The 21,840-nt window shown below is 42.5% G+C and overlaps 2 protein-coding genes across 11 annotated transcripts in view; one reads left to right on the top strand and one right to left on the bottom strand.

Annotated features, from left to right (window-relative positions):
• The window catches only part of SVOP (SV2 related protein), an 86,734-nt gene extending 76,366 nt beyond the window's left edge, over positions 1–10,368 (bottom strand). For all 4 annotated transcript variants that reach the window (XR_009497141.1, XM_059893559.1, XM_059893558.1 and 1 more), the window contains exon 1: positions 10,161–10,368. Coding sequence is in view for 3 of the 4 variants with exons in the window: in XM_059893559.1 (XP_059749542.1) it covers positions 10,161–10,195 (35 nt within the window). In the remaining variant the exon portion in view is untranslated. The remainder of the gene's footprint in view (positions 1–10,160) is intronic.
• A 7,981-nt stretch (positions 10,369–18,349) lies between these two features.
• Positions 18,350–21,840, top strand: part of USP30 (ubiquitin specific peptidase 30) — a 28,257-nt gene continuing 24,766 nt past the window's right edge. For 6 of the 7 annotated variants that reach the window (XM_059893889.1, XM_059893886.1, XM_059893885.1 and 3 more), the window contains exons 1-2: positions 18,350–18,539; positions 21,288–21,397. In XM_059893889.1, coding sequence (XP_059749872.1) covers positions 18,457–18,539; positions 21,288–21,397 — 193 coding nt within the window. In that variant the 5' untranslated portion in view covers positions 18,350–18,456. The remainder of the gene's footprint in view (positions 18,540–21,287; positions 21,398–21,840) is intronic. The other variant, XM_059893888.1, reaches the window with a different exon arrangement.

Raw genomic sequence — 21,840 nt, 5'->3', positions numbered from 1 at the left:
GTAATGATGTTTAATACGTAACACTCAGCATGCCAAGGGCAAGCCTAAATGCTATATATACTTATATACAGTAAATATACAGATAGCATATATATCTTTTTCTTGAGTTTTTGTGGCATTATATTTAGTCATCTTGGCTAGTTTAATCACACTGTTGTTGTTTATTTTTTGGCCGCCGCTCCATGGCATGTAAGACCTCAGTTCCCCGACCAGGGATCGAACCCACGCCACCTCCACTGGAAGCATGGAGTCATAACCACTGGACCGCCAGGGAAGTCCCTAGCATATGTATATCTTATATAATCTCTTCAGCAACCCTAGGAGGGAGGTGTTATTAATATCCCCAGTTTATAGACAAGTAAACTGAGGTTCTGGTCCAAGTCCCCTAGAGTGTATATAGTATCCTAGGTTCCTGGCCTGAGTAGCTCCAGAACCCATGATCTTAACCAGTAGCAGATTCTTCTCTGAGGACAAGAGTACCCCCTAGGGAACCAATTACAATGCCGATTCCTGGCCATTCTCCAGACCTAAAGCTTTTGCATCTCTGCAGACCAGGGCCCAGGAATCTGAATTTTAATAAGATGTTGATGGTGGCCACAGATGTTTAGAAGTCACTACTCGGATCCCCTCTTGCGTGGAATTGAGAATACGAGGTATAAGGGGTTGGAGTGATGACTTTTAAGGTCCTTTCCGTTCCTGAATGTCTAGAAGTCTATAATTAATGGAAACTATAGTCCTCTGTGGATTTTATTTTTTTGTATTTTCCTGCCACGCCCCATTGACCTGAATAGCACTGAGCTTGTTCCCTGGATAATGGACCAATAGCTTATATTCTAGACAAAAGGCAATGAACACAAATAAATAATTAAGGGCTTCCCTGGTGGCGCAGTGGTTAAGAATCTGCCTGCCAACACAGCGGACACCGGTTCAAGCCCTGGTCTGGGAAGATACCACATGCCGCGGAGCAACTAAGCCCGTGAGCCACAACTACTGAGCCTGCGCGTCTGGAGCCTGTGCTCCGCAACGGGAGAGGCCGCAACAGTGAGAGGCCTGCGCACCGCGATGAAGAATGGCCCCCGCTCGCTGCAACTGGAGAAAGCCCTCACACAGAAACGACAGACCTAACACAGCCAAAAATAAATAAATAAATAAATATATATATATATATATAAAATAGTTAAAATTTGTTAAGCCCTCACCATGTGTGTGCTGGGAGCTCCACTAAGTATTTTATGTGCCTTATGCCCTGTGAGGTGGACACTATTACTATCCCCACTTTACAGATGATGAAACTGAGGCCCGGAGAAGAAAAGTTACTTGCCCAAGGTTACCTTCCAAGTCAGCAGGAAGGTCAGAATTCAAATCCAGGTCTACTTGAGCAGAGAGCCCACACACTTAATCATTCTGTGATGTGGCCTCAGTGGGGGGGATGGGTAACTTCTAACTGGGGGAACTGAAAGCCTGGGGGGCAACTTTCCAGGCAGTTTGTCTTTGCAACTTATTTATTCACTCCTTCATTCAACAAGCAGTGGTTCTCAATGGGGCAGCCATTCAGTCTCCCAGGTGATACCGGCAATGTCTGGAGACAGTTTTGATTGTCACAACTTGGAGGGGCAGCTGGTGGTTGTGACATCCTGTGGGTAGAGGCCAGGGTTGCTGCTAAACATCCTATAATGTCTAGGACAGCCCCTCATGACAAAGTGTCATCTGGTCTAAAATGTGAATAGTGTCGAGGTTAAAAACCCCATGTTTAAGAAAGAGATGCTCTTAATAATGACACCAGAATAATCAACATAAGCCAGATGGTACCAGGCACATCCATCTAGAGAGCTTAGGATCACAGTCTTTTAAAGCCAAAAATGGGGACTTCCCTGGTGGTCCAGTGGGTAAGACTCCACGCTCCCAATGCAGGGGGCCCGGGTTTGATCCCTGGTCGGGGAACTAGATCCTGCATGCATACCACAACTAAGAAGTCCGCATGCCTCAACGAAGATCCTGTGTGCTGCAACTAAGACCAGGCGCAGCCAAAATAAAATAAAATAAATAAAATTTTTTTAAAAAGCCAAAAATGCCCTTGAAGGTGGCCCAGGCACCCTCTTATGTCTCAGGGAAGTTAAATGAATTGCCCAAGATCACATGATGATTCACATTCAGATCTGTTATTCTTTTAGACAGCCCAGAGAAGAGCTTGGCTGGGCTGTAAAGCCACTGTCAGGGTCAGTAGGCCCTCGAACAACCCTCTCTAAAGCCTAAGACCACCTAAGCAATGGCCTCTTTGCAAGGAGATTTTCTTTCTTTGGCCTCCAGACTGTTCCTCTTAAGTCACTGAAACACATATTCCCTAGAGGTGAAGCTGGCTGGCATGTGTTTGAAACGATGAGGTGTGAGCAGCTTTGAGCCTGAGAGTTGTTTTTTATTTTTTTTTTAATTGAAGTATAGTTGATTTACAATGTTGTGTTAGTTTCTGGTGTACAGCAAAGTGATTCAGTTATACATATATATACATATTCTTTTTCATATTTTTTCCATTACAGTTTACTACAAGACATTGAATATAGTTCCCTGTGCTATACAGTAGGACCTTGTTTATCTATTTCATATACAGTAGTGTGTATCTGCTAATCCCAAACTCCTAATTTATGCCTCCCCCACTCCCTTTCCCCTTTGGTAACCGTAAGTATGTTTTCTATGTCTCTGAGTCTGTTTTTGTTTTGCAAATAAGTTCATTTCTATCATATTTTAGATTCCACACATAAGTGATATTACATGGTATTTGTCTTTCCCCTTCTGACTTACTTCGCTTAGTATGATAATCTCTAGGTCCATCCACCTTGCTGCAAATGGCATTATTTCATTCCTTTTTAATGCCTGAGTAATATTCCAATTTGTATATATACACCACATCTTCTTTATCCATTCATCTATCGATGGACACTTAAGTTGTTTCCATGTCTTGGCTATTGTAAATAGTGCTACAATGAACACTGGGGTGCATGTATCTTTTCGAATTATGTTTTTCTCTGGGTGTATGCCCAGGAGTGGGATTGCAGGATCATATGGTAACTCTATTTTTAGTTTTTTAAGGAATCTCCATACTGTTCTCCATAGTGGCTGCACCAATGTATATTCCTACCAACAATGTAGGAGGGTTCCCTTTTCTCCACACCCTCTCCAGCATTTGTTATTTGGAGACTTTTTGACGATGGCCATTCTGACTGTGTGAAGTGATACCTCATTGTAGTTTTTTTGTTTTGTTCTAAGAAACTTAGTATTATCTTTATTTTTATTTATTTATTTATTTTGCTGCTCAGCATGTGGGATCTTAGTTCCCCGACTAGGGATCGAACCCACGCCCCCTGTATTGGAAGCTCGGAGTCTTAACCACTGGACTGCCAGGGAAGTCCCCTCATTGTAGTTTTGATTTGCATTTCTCTACTAATTAGCAATGCTGAGCATCTTTTCATGTGCCTATTGGCCATCTGTATGTCTTCTTTGGAGGAATGTCTGTTTAGGTCTTCTGCCCATTTTTCGATTGGGTTGTTTGGTTTTTTGTTACTGAGTTGTATGGAGCTTGAGGTTTTAAAAGCCTGTGGTGGGTTAACCTTGAGGATTCCTAGGCTATTACAATAACTCCCTACTTTTTGCCTGAGGTGGGTGACAGTGAAACTCCATCTCTCCTCCTTGGCCAGGAATCCTTTCCTTTTGCCCCGATGAGCCTCAGGGGGATGGGAGCCAACATGAAGTCCCACGTGGGCCTTAGCCGCCTACTCTGCTCCTGTCTCTGTACACCAGTCTCCTCATTTAGAGCAAACAAAATATGCTTCCAGTTCCTTCTCTAGAACCAAGAATGAATCCTTATGGGCACAAAGAACATGTAATCAGTAAGTCAAACTGCATTCTCTCAACCTCCCTGATTTAATGGAAAGGGATGGGGAAGCAGAATGGCAAATAGGATGAAACAAGGCTATGTGTGATCTTTCCATGGGGACTCAGTGCTTTAGCTGCTAAAACTTAATAATGGTGGCCCCCACTGTCAAGGAGAATGATTACGATGATGGACAGATTTTTCTGATTTTTTCATTCATACAGTTCTTATTTAATCCTTTGGCCTGGTCTATACTGAAATCCAGTATCAGATGGAATCTAGGCAATGCCCCATGTTCTTGGGATACATTAGACCCCCGCCGTGTGTGAAGCTTTCATACTAGTAAGTAAAGACAGACACTAAACAATAAGTAAGCAAATTACATGGTATGTTAGTAGGTGATAAGTGCTATAAAAAAGGAAAAAGCTGAACACGGTCTGGAAGATGGGGGAAACGGGCTGCAATTTTTTTCGAACATGGTAAAATACACATAAGATAACATTGATCATTTTAACCATTTTTTTAAAGAGTACAGTTCAGTGGTATTAACTATATTCACAATGTTGTACAACAATTACCACTGTCCATCCACAGAACTCTTTTCCTCTTGTAAAACTGAAACTCTGTACCCACTACACAGATCCCCCTGCTCTACTTCCCCAGCCTCTGGCAACTGCCGTTCTACTTTATGTCTCTATGAATTTGATTACTTTAGGAACCTCATATAGTGGAATCATACACCAGTTGTCCTTTGGTGTCTGGCTTATTTCACTGAGCATAACGTCCTCCAGGTTTATCCACGTTGTAGCACGTGTCAGCATTTCCTTCCTTTTTAAGACTAAACAATATTCCACTGTACGGATAGACCACATTTGTTTATCCACCCATCCATGAAGGGACACTTGGGTTGCTTCCACCTTTTGGCTATTGCAAATAATGCTGCTATGACATTGGCTGTACAAATATCTCCTCAGTACTCTGCTTTCAATTCTTTTGTGGCTATATACCCAGAAGTGGAATTGCTGGGTCATATGGTAATTCTATTTTTAATTTTTTGAGGAACCCCCGTACTGTTTTCCATGGAGGCTGTACCATTTGTGACTCTCACCAACAGTCAGTGTGTAAGAATTCCAATTTCTCCACATCCTCACCAACACTTGTTATTTTTATTTATTTTTGGTAGTTGCCATCCTAATGGCTGTGAGAGAGGGCTGCAAATTTTAAGGAGGTGGTCTGGGTAGGCTTTGGTGAGATGGTGGCATTTGAGACTTGACAAAGGTGAAGCAGATACTTTGCAGAAGAGCTTTCTAGGCAGAGAGAACAGTGGGTCCTGGGGCAGAAGCCTACCTGGTGTGTTTGAGGCAAAACAAGGAGACGGAATGGCTGCATGAGGGGCTGGGAGAGTAGAAGAGACAAGGTCAGATGGGAGCCCTGGAGGGTTCTGAACAGAGGAGGGATGTGACCTGACTTTTAAAGAATCCCTCTGGCTGCTGTGTTGAGAATGGGCCGTAGGGAGACAAGGGAAGGAGCAGGAAGACCAGCAAGATGACCACTGGAATCAACCCAGGTGAGAGATGATGGGGACTTGAACCAAGGACTAGCAGTAGAGGTGCAGAGAAGTGGCAGGAGTTTAAATTTATTTATTATTTATTTTTGGCTGTGTTGGGTCTTCGTTTCTGTGCGAGGGCTTTCTCTAGTTGCGGCAAGCGGGGGCCACTCTTCATCGCGGTGCGCGGGCCTCTCACTATCGCGGCCTCTCTTGTTGCGGAGCACAGGCTCCAGACACGCAGGCCCAGTTGCTCCGCGGCATGTGGGGTCTTCCCAAACCAGGGCTCGAACCCGTGTCCCCTGCATTGGCAGGCAGATTCCCAACCACTGCGCCACCAGGGAAGCCCTGGTAGGAGTTTAGATGTAGCTTAAAGGCAGGACCAATAGAATCTCCCGATGGATTGAAGTGAAATATGAGGGAAAGAGGGGTCAAAATTGACTCCAAATGGGATGGACAGAGTTACCATCAACTGGTATGGGTGAGGCTGAAAGAGGAGCAGAGTGCAGGAAAGATCAGGTGTTCCAGTTTGGACATGTGCTTCCATTAGCTAGCATTAGGACATTTCTTAGTATTCTGATAAGGAGACCATGGCTTCTAGGTACTTTGCTACCTGAGCAAGCTGGAGGATAAGGGAAACAAGTCCAGAGCCAGGAAGACAAATAACACCAGCACCACTGGTTAAGCCCGTACATAGAGCCAGCCACTGTACTGGGAGCTTCCCAGTGGTGACCTCCCTCATTCTCACAACAGCCCTGCCATGCAGATACCGCCATTATCCCAACTTTACCGATGAGCACCCAACCTTGGGGAGATGAAGTCATTAGTCCAAGGCCACCCAGATGGTAAGTGGCAGAGCCAGGGTTTGAACCCAGATCTGCCTGACTCAAGAGTCCACACTTTTACCCCTGCTGCTGCTGAAGCCCAGGAGATGTCAGAAGGTTCATGGAGGTGATGGACTTAAGCTCAATCTTGAAAGACGGGGTTGGTAAGAAAGGAGAGAGAGTGGATTGAGCAAACACAGGATGAAGTTCCAATTTCTTGTCCTTACTACAGGGCCCTGTGTGGCTGGGTCCCTGCCATCCTCTGCATTCTTCCCTCACGCCACTTGCTCATGAAGCTCCACTGGCCTGATTTTGAGCTTTTCCCCCACACAATTCCCTCTATTTGAAATGCTCCATCCTACCTCTTTTTCTGGCTGACTCCTACACATGTCTGGGGGTTCAGCTCCAATGTCACTTCCTCAAGGAAGGCTTCTCTGACCCTCCCCTCCGCCATCTAGAACTACTCTTGTTGCATCATGCACTTGTCCTTTGTAGCCCTTAAAACAATTCTCACAATTATTGTGCAATTGTGTGTTCAACATCCGCTTCTCCCATCGAACCAGTGCTGTCCAGTAGAACCTCCTGCAGTTCCAGAAATGTTTTGGACCCATGCTGTCACAATGCAACTACAGCAGCCACTAGCCACATGTAGCTACTGAGCACTTGAAACGTGGCTAATGCAACTAAGGAACGGATTTTTCAAACATCACCTATTTTACTTATAAGTCAAGTTTTATATTGTGTATTATACATGAAAATTATTTCACATACTAATTACATAATTTAAATTTAAATAGCCACATGTGGCTAGTGGCTACTGTATTGGAAACTGAAGCTCTAGACTGTGATCTCCTTGAGCGCAAAGACCATGTATCTTATTTGGTTGTAGAATCCCTTGACCTAGGATGGTACCCAGGAAAATCACTGAATGAATGAATGAATGAAAGAATGAATCAATCAATCAATCAATGTAGTCTGCATAACTTGCTTTCAAGAAATCATCCTAGGGCTTCCCTGGTGGCAGAGTGGTTGAGAATCTGCCTGCCAATGCAGGGGACACGGGTTCGAGCCCTGGTCTGGGAGGATCCCACGTGCCGCGGAGCAATTAGGCCCGTGATCCACAACTACTGAGCCTGCGCGTCTGGAGCCTGTGCTCCGCAACAAGAGAGGCCGTGATAGTGAGAGGCCCGCGCACCGCGATGAAGAGTGGCCCCCGCTTGCTGCAACTGGAGAAAGCCCTAGCACAGAAACGAAGACCCAACACAGCCAAAACTAACTAACTAACTAAATAAATAAATAAAAATTAAAAAAAAAGAAAGAAATCATCCTAGAAAGGAGAGACCCAGGAAAATCTTACTTGCATAAGATCTCACAATAAGGCAGAACTAGATATAAAATCTCAGCTTTCTGAATCTCCTGTACATGGTGCTGTGCCTGAGTGGACAGCAGGTGAAAGGCAGAGGTTGTTTGTGGTCTCAAATGACCCATCCTAGAGCCGTGTGAAGGCGCCTCTAAGTGCAGGAAAGGACTATTTCTTAGACACCCTCATCCTTCTTCCCCCTCCCCTGACCCTGTAAACTACCTAGCAGCTTATAATCTATTAACACTTGGCCTCCTGTGGGACTGAGCCTGTTCCAAGGTCCACCCTTGCCCACCTTCTACAAGGCACTCTGATTTTTTAAAAACCCATATTGCTCTCAGGCAGTCTGTTGCCAGCAATCTGTGAATAATATATATAGGGTGTGGTTTAAAAAACACCTATGTCGTGATGTGTAACCCACTCAGATTCACATGGCTGTTCCTTTCCTTTTATTCTTTTTTATAAATGGAGGTTAACATATTTCAGGGCTAATTTTGACATCATTCAAATGTACTTTGGGGTTTGCAGATTACATTTTGGGGGAGTCAAGCATAAGGAGTCTACAGATTTTGTTTTTATAAATTCTTTTTCGGATGTCATAATAATAATAGTTAATATGTGTGACTTCTTTGTATCTGCCAGGCATTAGCACACATTATCTCATTTGATCTTCCCCATAACCCTCTGAATCAAGTACTATTATGATTCCCATTTTATGGCTAAGGAAACTGAGTCTCAGAAAGGTTAAGTCACTTGCTCGAAGTCACACAGCCAGGAAGTGGCACAGTCGGGATTTGAAGCCAAGTCTGTCTTCTCAAGAGTCAGTGCTCTACACAATTTGGCCTCTCTAATAGATATTATATGTATTTATGTGTATAAAAATCAGAAAAATAATCAAGAAACTTAACACTGGGGTTTGGGAAGAGAGAGACTTTTTTTGTGTGTGCTTCTTTTTGAACTTTATTTTCCCTAGGTATATATTATATTAGTATATTATATTATATATTAGTATAAAAACTAAATTAATTTAAAGCTTAAGTAAAAACCTCTTATTAATTTTACTTTTTTAAATTAAGGAAGGAATTGTCATTCTAGTGTCATGTCTATATATTAGATTAAACATACATGAATCTTTGAGTAATTCGCAAAGTTCACATGCTCTGACAGCATTTGAAAATGTATCCCAGTAAAACTGCAGTTCCAATATGTATTCTTATTCTGAGTACCAAATTTCATATTTTAGTTTCTGAATTATTTTTTATTTAGAGATAATAGGTTCGTTTTTAAACATGATATTTATTTTCAATGAATGTGGTATGTTTTCCTTGAGATATCTGCACTCACATATGTACATTTTTATGTATTCATAGATCGGCTTTGGATATTATAACTGAGTGTCCTTTAGCATTTGTGAAATAATGCTGTGTTACATAAGATATGCTATTTGAGGATCAATTAATAAAAGCTTAAAAGTAAAAATTTAATTAATTAAAAATTTTAACGAAAATTAATTTTACACTGAGAAGCAGACACTACAATACCCTTCAGTACTTATAGCTTCAGGGAGCTGTATCAGTCACGCTAAAAGTCACTTGGGAGAATTCCTCAGTGGCTTAGAGAGAAAAAAACATTTAAGTCAAGAAAATACACACATACTAACAACAATGTATCCTTTCCAACAATTCCAAATGGTGTCTAGTTTTACCATCCAAATGGCTAGTGCTTCTAAAAATTAAAACAAAACCCCCATTAATGTTCTTTTTAATGCCCCATCTCACACTCTTGGAATTTGCTTAACAAACCACCATCAGCTTGTGGTAGGAGAAATTTGTAAGCCCCTTTACAAGCTCCCTGTACTTGCCACTGCTTGATTGTATCCCCCCAAGATTTTCAGAGCAAATTTGGCATCCCTGAAAAATTCCAATCCTCTAAGCAGTGTATTCCTGAGTTCCCAAGGATAGCCGTTGACAGTGAGTCTCACTCTAGCTAGCTGTTACAAAAGCCGTTCATTCAGAAGAAGGCAAGAGGTTTCAGCAACGATGCACAGCCCTCTCATTCACACACCTCATAAACAACAAGACTCTGCTGAAGCCTCCTCTCTAGGAAGGAATCCCAGCTTTTTAGAAACCAGTTTGCAACATCAGTATCATTCCCTTCTAAAAGACCTTGCAGGAAAATTCGGAATTTCACAGTACAGGAGAAGGACTGGAAAGGACCGATGTCATTGCATGGACTCATCAATTCAGTCCGCATTTCAAAACAGCAGCTAATGCTTTCTTAAAACACAGACCTCAAAATCCCTTTAGGATTGAGAGCCATTATAAGGGAAAACATAACACGGGTAGGTCCCCATAAGATTCCGACGGATCTGAAAAATCGAACTGAGTCAGAGATACAGATGCTGAGCTGATGGGGTAGGAAAATGGCTTGTCTCCTCCAGGCCTAATTCTCTCCTCTGAAACAGTTCCCTTTAAATTCAGGAAGCCACGCTGAGACGCCCCTCTGCAGGTTTTCCTTTTTTAAAGGAAAACCTGTCTGCCTCTCACTCGCCCCCAGGATACTCACGGCAGCTGCCTTAGCTGGAATAAGTCCTCCTCCATGTCCGCGCTGCGCCAGGACGAGCCCTTTTCATGGCCCTTACATGGTGGTGGTGGATGACGAGGGCTCGGGGGCTTCAGCACTAGGGCTCTGGACCGCGCCGCTTCCTCCCTCGGTGGCAGCTGTTCCGGGGAGGGAGCCGCCAGGAACCAGCCCAAGAGACAAAGCCGCCGCCGCCAGGATGCCGCGGCGAGAGTGGGCGGAGAGGAGGAGGTGGAGGGCGGAGCTAGCTGTGCGGGGAGAGGGGGCGGGGAGAGCCCTTCAGGTTAGCGGAATTTACAGGCTGTCTGTGGCTGGTGGTGTTTTACTGGGATGCCTGTGGGGCACACCAGCCTGTGAAATGGCTGTCTAGGTACCAATGAGCATTCTTTGCTTGACGACGCCTCTCTAAATGTTTATTTGTAGAGATTCATTAAGGTTGTTACTGGTATAATATTCTTGCAACCCAGGCTGCTATAACAAGTGCAGAGAATGAAAAAATTTCATATGTACTCATGCATTGAAGCATTGTTTATTGAGCACCGACTGTGTGCCAGGCACTGTAAGAGTCACCGGGCATATGACAGAGAACAGGTTAGAAATGACATTGTCATCACAGAGCTGAGGTCTTTTATTTTATTTTACATATTTATTTATTTTGGCTGCGCCGGGTCCTAGTTGCAGCATACGGGCTTCTTAGTTGTGGCATGCGGAGTCTTAGTTGCGGCATGCATGCGATATCTACTTCCCTGACCAGGGATGGAATCCAGGCCCCCAGCATTGGAAGCACGGAGTCTTACCCACTGGACCACCAGGGAAGTCCCACAGAGCTGAGGTCTTGTGAAATGAATCAAGAAAAAAAAATGTATGTTGAGTAGGAGAAAGCTACTCATTCATTCATTCAACAAGCATTAGTGAGTGATTTCTACAGTTCTGGGGAATCAAAGATTAATAAAACCAAATCCTTGCCTTCAAAATCCTCTTCATCTTGTTTAATGGCTTTCCCATCCCCTTTCCACTAGAATGTCTGCCCCCCACCTTTAGCATTTAAGCTCCATAAAGGTTTGTTGATGTACCCCAAGGGCCTGGAACAATAAAATTTATTTATGGACACTGAAATTGGAATTTTATATTCCTAGCTACACTCAACCCCAGGGCTTTGCATTTTGAGCACTCAATAAATGATTGGTAAACTGAAAACAAACATCTTTCATTCAGGTGAGGAGATTCAGTATCTATTTTAAGCCATAGAGAGTAGGGATAATAATTTATATCAGGGTTGGCAAGTTGGAGGTCTATTGGTAATGGATCCAACTCACCCTGGTTTGCTCAGGACTTGAGTTATAGCACTGAACGTTCCATGTCCTGGAAAGTGCTGGGCCCCAAGCAAACCTTGACAGTTGGTTACTCAACTCCATACAACTGTAAGCCAGATCCAACAAAGAGATGCCTAAAAGGTTTTGAATACTTTTAAGTGCAAGATTTCAAACTATACAACTCATAGATAAAACTATAAGACTCACAGGAATAAGTCTTTATGACTTTGAATTAGGCAGTGGTTTCATAGACATGACATCAAAAAGCATAAGGGACAAAAGAAAAAACAAAAAACAGATATATTGGACCATATCCAAGTTAAATGCTTTTATGCTGCAAATGATACCATTGAGAAAGTGAAAAGACAACCCACCAAATGAGAGAAATATTTGAAAATCATATAACTAATAAGAGATTTACATTCAAAATATGTAAAGAACTCTTACAACTCAGTAAAAGACAAATAACCCAATTTAAACGTGGGCAAAGGATATGAATAGACATTTCTTCAAAGAAGATATATAAATAGCCCATATGCCCTTGAAAAGAAAAAGTGTAACAACACCGCAATCAAGATACAGAATGTTTCCATCACCCTAAAAGTTCATCTCTGGCTCCAGACAACCACTAAGCTGCTTTTATTACTATAGATTAATTTGCATTTTCTAGAATTTATATAAACAGAAGCATAAAGTACATATTCTTTTGTGTCTCATCTTCTTTCACTCAGCATGGCTTTGAGATTCATAAGTGTTACTGTGTTGTTTTAGTAGTGCATTCTTACTTATCACTGAGTAATATTCTATTGTATGGATATGCCACATTTTATTTACCTATTCATCAATTAATGACCATTTTGGATTTTCCAAATTTGGAGTTATTATGAATGAAGTAGCTGTGAACATTCGTGTACAAGTCTTTGTGTAGATTTACATTTTCATTTCTCTTGGATAAATAAATACGGAAGAGTGAAATGGCTGGGTCATTGAGGTAAGATTACGTTTATCTTTATAGGAAACTGCCAGCTTTCCAAAGTGTATGTATTATTTTACATTCCCATTAGTGATGTATGAGAATTCCAGTTGCTCCAAATCCTCTCTAACACACAGTATTGATAGTTTCTTTAACTGTCACCATTCTAATAGGTGTATAGTGGTATGGCATTGTGGTGTTAATTTTTGTTTCTCTCATGACAAATTATGTTGACCATATTTTCATGTGCCTATTGGCCATTTATGTCTCTTTTTTGTGCAGTGTCTGTCCAAATATCTTGACAGTTTGGGGGGAATTGTGTGTCTTCTTACTAAATTGTAAGAGTTCTTTACACGTTATGGACACAGGTCTTTGTTAGATATATGTATTATAAATTTTTCTGAAATTTGTGGCATACTTTTTCATTTTCTTAACAGTATCTCTCAAAGAGGAAAAATTTAAATTTTGATAAGATTGAGGTTATCAGATTGTTTTTCTTTTATGATTTGTGCTTTTTGTGACGTAAGAAATCTTTGTTTACCCCAAGGTTGCAAAGATTTTTCTCCTATGAAAAAACTCCTCTGAGAGTTTTATCGTTTTCGCTTTTACACTTAGGTCTATGATCCATTTCCAGTAAATTTGTGTGTTTCATAACATTCGTTAACAATAGTATGCCCTCTATATTTTTAGGTGTCCTTCCCTTTCTCTAGATCTCTATGGGTTATTTGGCCACTGAGGAATAGTGTATCTTGCAAAAAGGTTTGAGCAGGAAGACAGGAGACAGGGCTTACATTCAAGCATTGTGACCTTAGACCCGTCTCTCCACTTGTATGTGGCTCAGTCTTCTCATCTGTAAAAGTGGCACTGATCACACATTACCCTGCCTGCTGTCCAAGAGTGTGGTGAGAATGGAAGGAGATGCTACAGATGCCAGCGCTTAGAACTGGTCCAGTTCCAGAGAACATGTGGGGTGCTATAACTCTCATCATTTCCAAATGATCTCTATTCCTCTGTCTCAGTGTTCTACCAAGTATAGAGTGTTTACTTCTGAGTGTAATGGAGATGACTTTAGGTGATACATGGGATAAACATTTAGCCTACTTAAATGATCAAATACAGATACTCATTTTTATGTATATTAGAAAAATATGGTTTTTTCCAAATGTGAAAACAATCTAAAAACAAAAGAAATTTTAAAATATTTATGTGATATAGATTAAAAAAACAAAACTAAACTAATTAAACAAATTGGGAGATTAGGATGGACATATATACACTACCATGTGTAAAATAGATACCTGCTATAAAGCACAGGAAGCTCAGCTCGGTGCTCTGTGATGACCTAGATGGGTGGGATGGGGGCGGTGGGAGGGAGGTCCAAGAGGGAGGGGATATATGTATACATATAGCTGATTTACTTCATTGTACAGCAGAAACTAACACAACATTGTAAAGCAATTATACTCCAATAAAAAAATAAAATGAAAAAAAAATAAAGTGACTTCTGCAGACAAAAAGAAAATTAAATTAAATAGTAAAGGTGACATCTAGATATGGCCAAAAAAATTTAGGATGCTATCCAAATAGCTGAAGCTTGTCAAAATGCAGATTTATGGGCATCACACTGATACATTCTGATCCATTTGGCTGGGATGGAGCCAGGAACCTACACTTTTAACCAGGAAGTCAAGAGATTTTTGAGCTAAGTGGTGTAAGTCCCACATTTTGAGGAACGTTACTCCTAGTGTCTTAGTTATCTATAGCTGCATAACAAATTACCCCAAAACTTAGCATCTTTGAAAAATATTAACAGTTATTATCTTGCACAGTTTCTGTAGGTCGGGAATCCAAAAGCAGGTTATCTGGGTGGTTGTAGCTCAGGGTCTCTCATGAGGTTGCAGTCAGATATCAGCCAGGGCTGCAGTCTCATATGAAGACTCGAATGAGACAGGAAGGTCCACTTTCAAGATGGCGGACTCACATGGTTGGTAAGTTGGTGATGACTGTTGGCAGGAGGCCTCAGTTCTTTGACAAGTAGACCTCTCCATAAGAAGGTCCTCTCCTGAGCATCTTCACAGTTAACATGGTCAGTGGCTTCTCCCAAAGTAAGTGGTCCAAGAGAAAGCAAAGTTGACGTGAGAATGTCTTTTATGACCTGGCCTTGAAATTCACATACTGTCCTTATCGCAATAATCTTTTGGTTACACATGTCAGCCTTATTTGATGTGGGATATGAATCCAGGATATAAGGGGGTCTTTGGGGCATATCTTGGAGGCTGGCTACTACACTCAGCTTCCCTTCCGTATTGTTCCCCATGTTTGAAATTCTCAGAAAAGACAGTAGAGAAAAAACACAAGAGTCTCTGCCAGGAAATGGGGTGACTAGTTTAATTGATGGCAGAAGTTAATTCTGTTATCAGTTAACTCTTCTGGGCCTCAGTTTCCTCACCAGTCAGATGAGCTGGCCTCCCATGGCCTCTTCAGTTAAGGCCCTTCCTGATTAGAAAAAGAAATAATTGTGACTTTTAAGATGTTATGATCAGATGTTCTGGGAAGCAATGGGCTAAAGTCTTACAGGGCTTCTGTCTGAACAGGAGGAAGTGACTTTTAAGCTAATGCCATTCTTACTGGAAAATAAAAAAGGAATCCAGTCACTGTTTGGCAACATATAAAGTAACATCAAATAGGAGGAGACATGCAAAAAACCATACCCAAGTTCTTGGAAACTTGCATGGGCTTGCTGATTTAAGAAAATGAATATATGTGAAATATGAACTGATCAACCATATAAATTAGGTAATAATTCCCACAATTACTTATTGCAAATCAATTATTTTTATAAAGGATTTATATTGAAGAGCTCCCAAGAAGGCTTAAATGTGGGTTTATTGTGAGGATCTGAGAGGTAAAGCAAGCTTAAAAGCTGATTTTAGGATCTCTCTGGAGATTGGAGATCAACCAGAAAAGGAGGGTTTGAGTTACAAAGGCTGCAACAATTCAGAACTACTGCGTAAAGCAAGATAGACTTATATAGTCATCTCTTAAAAATGTTTCTAATTATGAAACAAATAAATGATCATGGTAGAAACTCAGAAAATAAAGAAAAGCATTCAGAAGAAAACTTGCTACTAATCTACCACAAAGAGATAACCAGAGTTAACCATTTTGGGGGTATAGCTTTCCAGCCATTTTTTGATGCAGGGACACATACATAGACGTCTTCTTACAAATTTGGAATCATATTTATCCTATTAGGTGGCCTGTTTTTTCACTTTTCATGAGCTTCTAATGAGCATTTTTTACCAGAAGGAATATCAATTTTGATGCTGTATTTCTCCTGTGTTTTGATAATGCTTTTCAAGTTTAACATTTTAAATTATTTTTTGAATAATAATGCATGCACATGGCACAAAATTCTCGAAGGAAAAAAGGTGGCCTCAGTCACACAGTTCCCTTACCAGAGGCCAGCAGTGTCTCCAGTTTCTTAATTATCTCTATATTTATAAACACTTAATCTTATTCTCACACAAATAATAGCATTCTCTTCCATTGCCCTGCACCTTACTGTTTTCCCTTAACAACACATCTTAGAATCTCCCTTATTAGTACACAAGAGCTGGCGCATTATTTTCATAGCACACAGTACTCCATTATACGGGATTACTATAATTTTTCTAGGTATTTAGATGCTTCTAGTCTTTTATTATTAGCAACAATGCTGCAATAAATATCTTTATTCTTAGGTGTGTGTGATAAATATGTAGGTCACAGACTATGCAGATTTGTCATTTTTGTAAATAGTCCAAATTGCCCAGGGTGAAGATGGCACCCATTTACTCTCCCACAGGGATGCCCAAGAGTGTCTGTTTCCCCATATACTTACCATCACTGTGTATTGTATTTTTCATGCTTTGTCAATCTGATGGGCGGAAAAAAATGTTTTCTGATTGGAGTTTTAATTTGCATTTCTTTCATTTCCAAGTAAGGTGGAGCATCTTTTCAAAGGTGTAAGAACCAGTTATGCTTCCTTCCTAACTACCCCAGCTGGAATCAAGGCCATGTGCCCAAGTGGGTACTTGAAACCAACACAATGTGGAGTGTTGATCACAGTGTGGGGTAGTAATGGTCCCATCTTGATGGACTCAAGTCTGAGGCAGAAGTGTCCAGCCTAAGACACAGACCTTAGATCCACACAGATCTTCCTGACATCCTGTCTGGTCACAAACCAGTTGTGTGACCTTGGCCAAGTCATTTTACTTCTCTGGGCTTTCCTCTTCTGTGAAGTGGAGATTTTTTTTTTAATACATTATGCTTTATGCACATGTAACACAACTTTCTAGCAAGTCATCTTTTTTAAAAATTAATTATTTGTTTTTATTTTTGGCTGTGTTGGGTCTTCGTTGCTGTGTGTGGGCTTTCTCTAGTTGTGGCGAGCGGGGGCTACTCTTTGTTGCAGTGCACAGGCCTCTCATTGCAGTGGCTTCTCTTGTTGCGGAGCACAGGGTCTAGGCGTGCGGGCTTCAGTAGTTGTGGCTCACGGGCCTAGTTGCTCTGCGGCATGTGGGATCTTCCTGGACCAGGGCTCGAACCCGTGTTCCCTGCATTGGCAGGCAGATTCTCAACCACTGCGCCACCAGGGAAGCCCCTGAAGTGGAGATTTTAATAGAACCTACTTGGTGGGGTTGTTGGGAGGATGAAATAGGACAGTGCACATAGGTACTTAGCACAGGGATCTAGCCGCTAGCAAGTGTTTAGCAAGCGGTTTCAATTATTATGTTTACAGCAAGGAAAGTGTGAAACCCAGTGTATGAGTCAGGATTCTCCATATTTCTCAATTTTAATTTTTAATAGTATAAGTATAGTTAGGTATAATCCACTTAAACAAAACTCTCTATAATTTGTAAGTGTATAAAGGGGTCCTGAGACCAAAAACTCTTGAGAACCACTGAGCTAGAACTTTGATTTCTTTACTAAAGCAGTTGCAACTACTTGCTCTGGAGTTGGGGGAAGTGATTAAAAGGGAGGGCAAATTCTCTCTGGCTCCAGTGCTGTAGCTGCTGGCCACTTGTGGCTATAGAGTACATGAAAAACGGCTGGTTCAAATTGAGAGGTACTTAGTACAAAAGAAGAATGTAAATTATCTCATTAATAATTTTTCCATATAAATGACAATATTTTGGACACATTGGGTCAAGTAAAAGATACTGATAAAATTAATTTTATTTATTGTTTTTCACTTTAATGTGGCTACTAGAAAATTTTAAATGTTTACTTCCATATATTTCTATTGGACACTGCTATTCTGGAGACACACAGACTTGCCTGCCAATCTTGTCTCCACCACTTACAAGCTGTGTCAAAAGACTTTTTCTCTAAATTTCTTGTACTTCCTGGGATGTAAAAACTGTGAAGATTTAATATGAATAATGCATGTGACGTACTTAGCGATGCATTTAAGTAAACAATAAGTTTGGTGGCTGTTATTATTAAAGGTCTCGGTTTCTCTATAGGTGTCGTCAGAGATGGGCCACATGCTCATTAAAGGCCCTTCCTCTGCGATCCACTTCCACTCCGACGACAATTATAACTAACGGTGGCCTAGTCGTGATCCCGTTTTCAGGCGGGGGTCGCCCTCTTCACACCGAAAAATAAAAATGACCCAGGGTCCCTTCTGCAAATGGGATATGTGTAACTATGAACAGGGCCCGAGCAAAACTTGAAAACCAAGCGGCCCCGGGCCGCACGGCCTCCCTTAATAACCGACGCCGACGCCAGTGACTAAGGGGGAAAAGGAAAAACAACGCGGTGGTCCGTCGACTCCGGTCCTCCGGCGAGAACCACTTCCGTTTCTTCCGGGAGCCCGTCCTTCGGTCTACCCTCCCCGGAGGAGCTGGGACTTTGGCCGCGGGTTCCGCCGTCTCGGGAGCCCTCGGAGCCCTGGGTCCGGCCGCGGAGATCGCGGCGGGGGCGGCGGCAGGCCTCCCGCGCAGCCGCGATGCTGGGCTCCCGGGCTGAGGCGGCGATGACCGCGGCCGACAGGGCCCTCCAGCGCTTCCTGCGGACCGGGGCGGCCGTCAGGTGAGCTTTGGGGGGCGGGACGGCCGGGGAGGCCGTGACCAGAGGGACCAGGGTACCCAGGCTGGCCTATGGCGGCCCTTTCACGCCCTAGTAATGGTCCCCAGGGGCCGGAGTGAGCATTCCGGAGGTTTCTGCGTCCCGAAGTGTTGGAGGCCCAGGCCTTGGGGCGGGAAGGGCGACGGGCCTCCAAAGCCTCCAGGCAACGGCGATACTGTCGGCACTCCCCAGTTATGCTGGCGCTCCCAGTTTCATCAGTGCCCCCTCCACCCCCTCCTCCGCCTGCCAGTGCCTCCTCTAATTCTGTCATTGTCCCCAGAACTTCCAGGGAGCCTCAGCCTGTCAATGGCCCCCTTGGAGCCCTCAGCGTCTCGCAGGCCTTACCGGACCCCTTCTTCCTTTCAAGATACCCCAAATCCTTCTGGGCTCCCTAGTCATGTCAGTTCCTGGCCTGCTAGCGTTCCCCAACCTGTCAAGCTCCCCAGTCCTGCCATGGTTCTCACAACCCTGTAAAGTGCCCCGGGCTTGCTAGCGCCCCCCACCCGCACTTTGTCAGTACCCCTCTTCCTGTCACACCCCCCCACTTTTGCCAGGGATCCTTTAGTCTGTATGGGTCCCTAATCTAATTAGTGGCTCTTTATCTGGCAAGGGCACCTAAACCAATCAGGACCCCTTAACCTGTTAAGGCTCCCAGTCCTGTTAAGATCCCACATTCCTGCTAGGACCCCCAATAGTATGGGTTCTCAACCCTGTCAGGGTCCCTATGTCCCTTCTCTTATCCACCCTCCCTCGGGCTCCGGGCTTCAGAGCTGAGCACTGTGGCTCCGTCCCTCCCCACAAGCCCCCTTCCTGACCCTAAATGACTGAGACCCATTGCTCAGGTCAGCTTCCTCCCTCTGGAACTGGAGCAGTCTAAAGAGCTTATTATCCCAGGGTTGGAAGTCCTCAGTGGCGATCCTGTCCAGTGCCCCCATTCTGTAGTTGGGACACGGGCCTTGCAGTGGCCATGCCTGTGGTCCTACAGCTGAGCTGACAGCAGAGCTGCGGGGAGAAGCCAGATCTTTTCACTCCCAGGCCCCACTACTCTCCTCGTGTTGTGGGGTTTCCAGAGTTACACTTGGCCCTGGGTTTTTTATCCATGCCGTACTTAGGACCTAGGCAGGCCCTCTCTCCCATCCTTTTGACATTCTGTCCTTCAATTTCCCCATGAGCTTCCTGGTTTGAAGCACAGACTTGGCAGCCCAACAGACATGAGTTCAGATCCACGTGGCCTCACGTGAATATACCTATTGTGTAAAAGTCAGCACAGTGTTGCATTAAGAAACTTCAAGAATAACTTTCATGAATGAAGCTGAGATTATAATTCTTGATAATTGCAGCAGCTAACAGTTATTAAGCTCTTACTATGCACCCCATGCATTAGCACTTGTTCAGTCTTTACAATAATTCTGTAAGGTAGGTCTCACAATTGTCCCCATTGTACAGATGAGGAAGCTGAGGCTTAGAAGGTACAATGACGCCGTAGGGAATAGCAGAACCAGAACTGAACCAGATTACGGAATTCCACTTTCTTAACCAAGTTCTGTGCACATTCTACCAACACTGTCTTGGGAGAACAAAGATTTATTTGAAATTCAGTCATCAGTTGTGTATCACATCAGCCATGACATTGGAAAAATGTTGGTTGTTGTACACAGAGTTACTAGTATCCCCAGTGGCTCTTCCCTGAGTTAATGTTGACTGAGTTGAGATCAAAACAATACTCACATGATCCATCTATTGGGATAAGAATATTTTAAACACACACACACATATATGTAGCTAACACATATATACAGGTATATATTGCACAGATATATGTAGGTACATATATTGGTTGCCTTATTTAGTGGAAATACATAACTGTGTATGAAGACAGTGTTTTAAGTTACTGGTGAAATTTCTTTATTTGTAGTAAAAGAATAACTTCAGTATTCGAGTCAAGCCTCAAATGAAGAAATCTGTAATTTAATAAATATTTAGAAGATCTTTTACACTATTGTATGCCTCTCCCCCACTCTGTTTAATAACCTAAAAGATAAATCCATTTCTATATTTCTCCAGGTCCCAATCATTCAATAAATATTATCAAGAACCTACTATGTGATCTAAATACTTGGAAACACTTGGGATATGTTAGTGTGTAAAACAAAGATCCCTGCCTGTGGGGACTTTGCATTTCAGTTGCGGGAGACCGAAAATAAACATGGTGAATAAGTGAAAGTTAGGTTGGAAGGTGGTGAGCTCTGTGGTAAAAAGAAAAAGTAGAACTGGGTAAAAGGGCCACGAGTGCAGGTTCTAGTAGTTTGTTAGAAGTGAAGGGATGGGGAGCGAGTGAGCCAAGCGGTGGGATCTGGGGGAACAGCATCTGAGGCAGAGAGAGCAGCAGTGCAGAGGCCCTGGGTTGGGAGCTTGGCTGTGGCCGGGGTGGCGGCCAGAATGGCAGCAGAATGAGAGGCAGAGCAGGAGGAAAGCCCTGGCCGGTGGGGCTCTGGGGAGGTTGTGCTCCGACTTAGGTTTTAAATCCTAATGTCTAAATGTGCTGATTTTCAAGACATAATCCTATACTGTATATTAGTTTAATCTGAAAGCTAGGTATTTGGCAGGCCAGTGGGTTATTTTGATGAAATGTTATTTCTGTGTACCTGTACCTGTATATACACATATTGCATTTGTGATGAGGAAAGACAGTAAACTTATTTTCTTTTTTAGATATAAAGTCATGAAGAACTGGGGTGTTATAGGTGGAATTGCCGCTGCGCTAGCAGCAGGAATATATGTTATTTGGGGTCCCATTACAGAAAGAAAGAAGCGTAGAAAAGGTAAGAATGAAGCCTTTGGATCATGGTCTATAGACCAGACCCAAACTCTTATTGTTTAAAAACAGTACAAAAAGGGGAGGACGTTTTTGGTTCTCTTGTATCTTCAGTTTTGTCAATAGTACTTTCTTTTAAACAGAAGTTAATTTTAATGACTCATTATTTTATACCCCATAGTAAAAAGAGTTATATTTCACCCCCACTAAGGTCATGAGTTTGAGACATGCTTCGTAATGAAAAATTTCAAGTGGCTTAATTGTTTAAGTGTTCTCATTGCTATGGCCATTGTGTTTTTCAGTTGTACAGCTGCCTAATTGTGTGACGCCTTTGTGCTTTCACTGAATAGCTGCTAGTCACAAGTAAATGTTTCAAGTTCGTTTCTTCACTAACACAAAAGTCTATTTCCTTATTTTTAAAAATGCCTCCCTTTGTCAATGTTGCTCTAC

The sequence above is a fragment of the Balaenoptera ricei genome, chromosome 14, assembly GCF_028023285.1.
Source record: "Balaenoptera ricei isolate mBalRic1 chromosome 14, mBalRic1.hap2, whole genome shotgun sequence".
NCBI classification, from domain to species: Eukaryota; Metazoa; Chordata; class Mammalia; order Artiodactyla; family Balaenopteridae; genus Balaenoptera; species Balaenoptera ricei.
The sequence above is the reverse complement of the archived record's forward strand: the minus strand, read 5'-3'. Positions and strand labels throughout refer to the sequence as shown.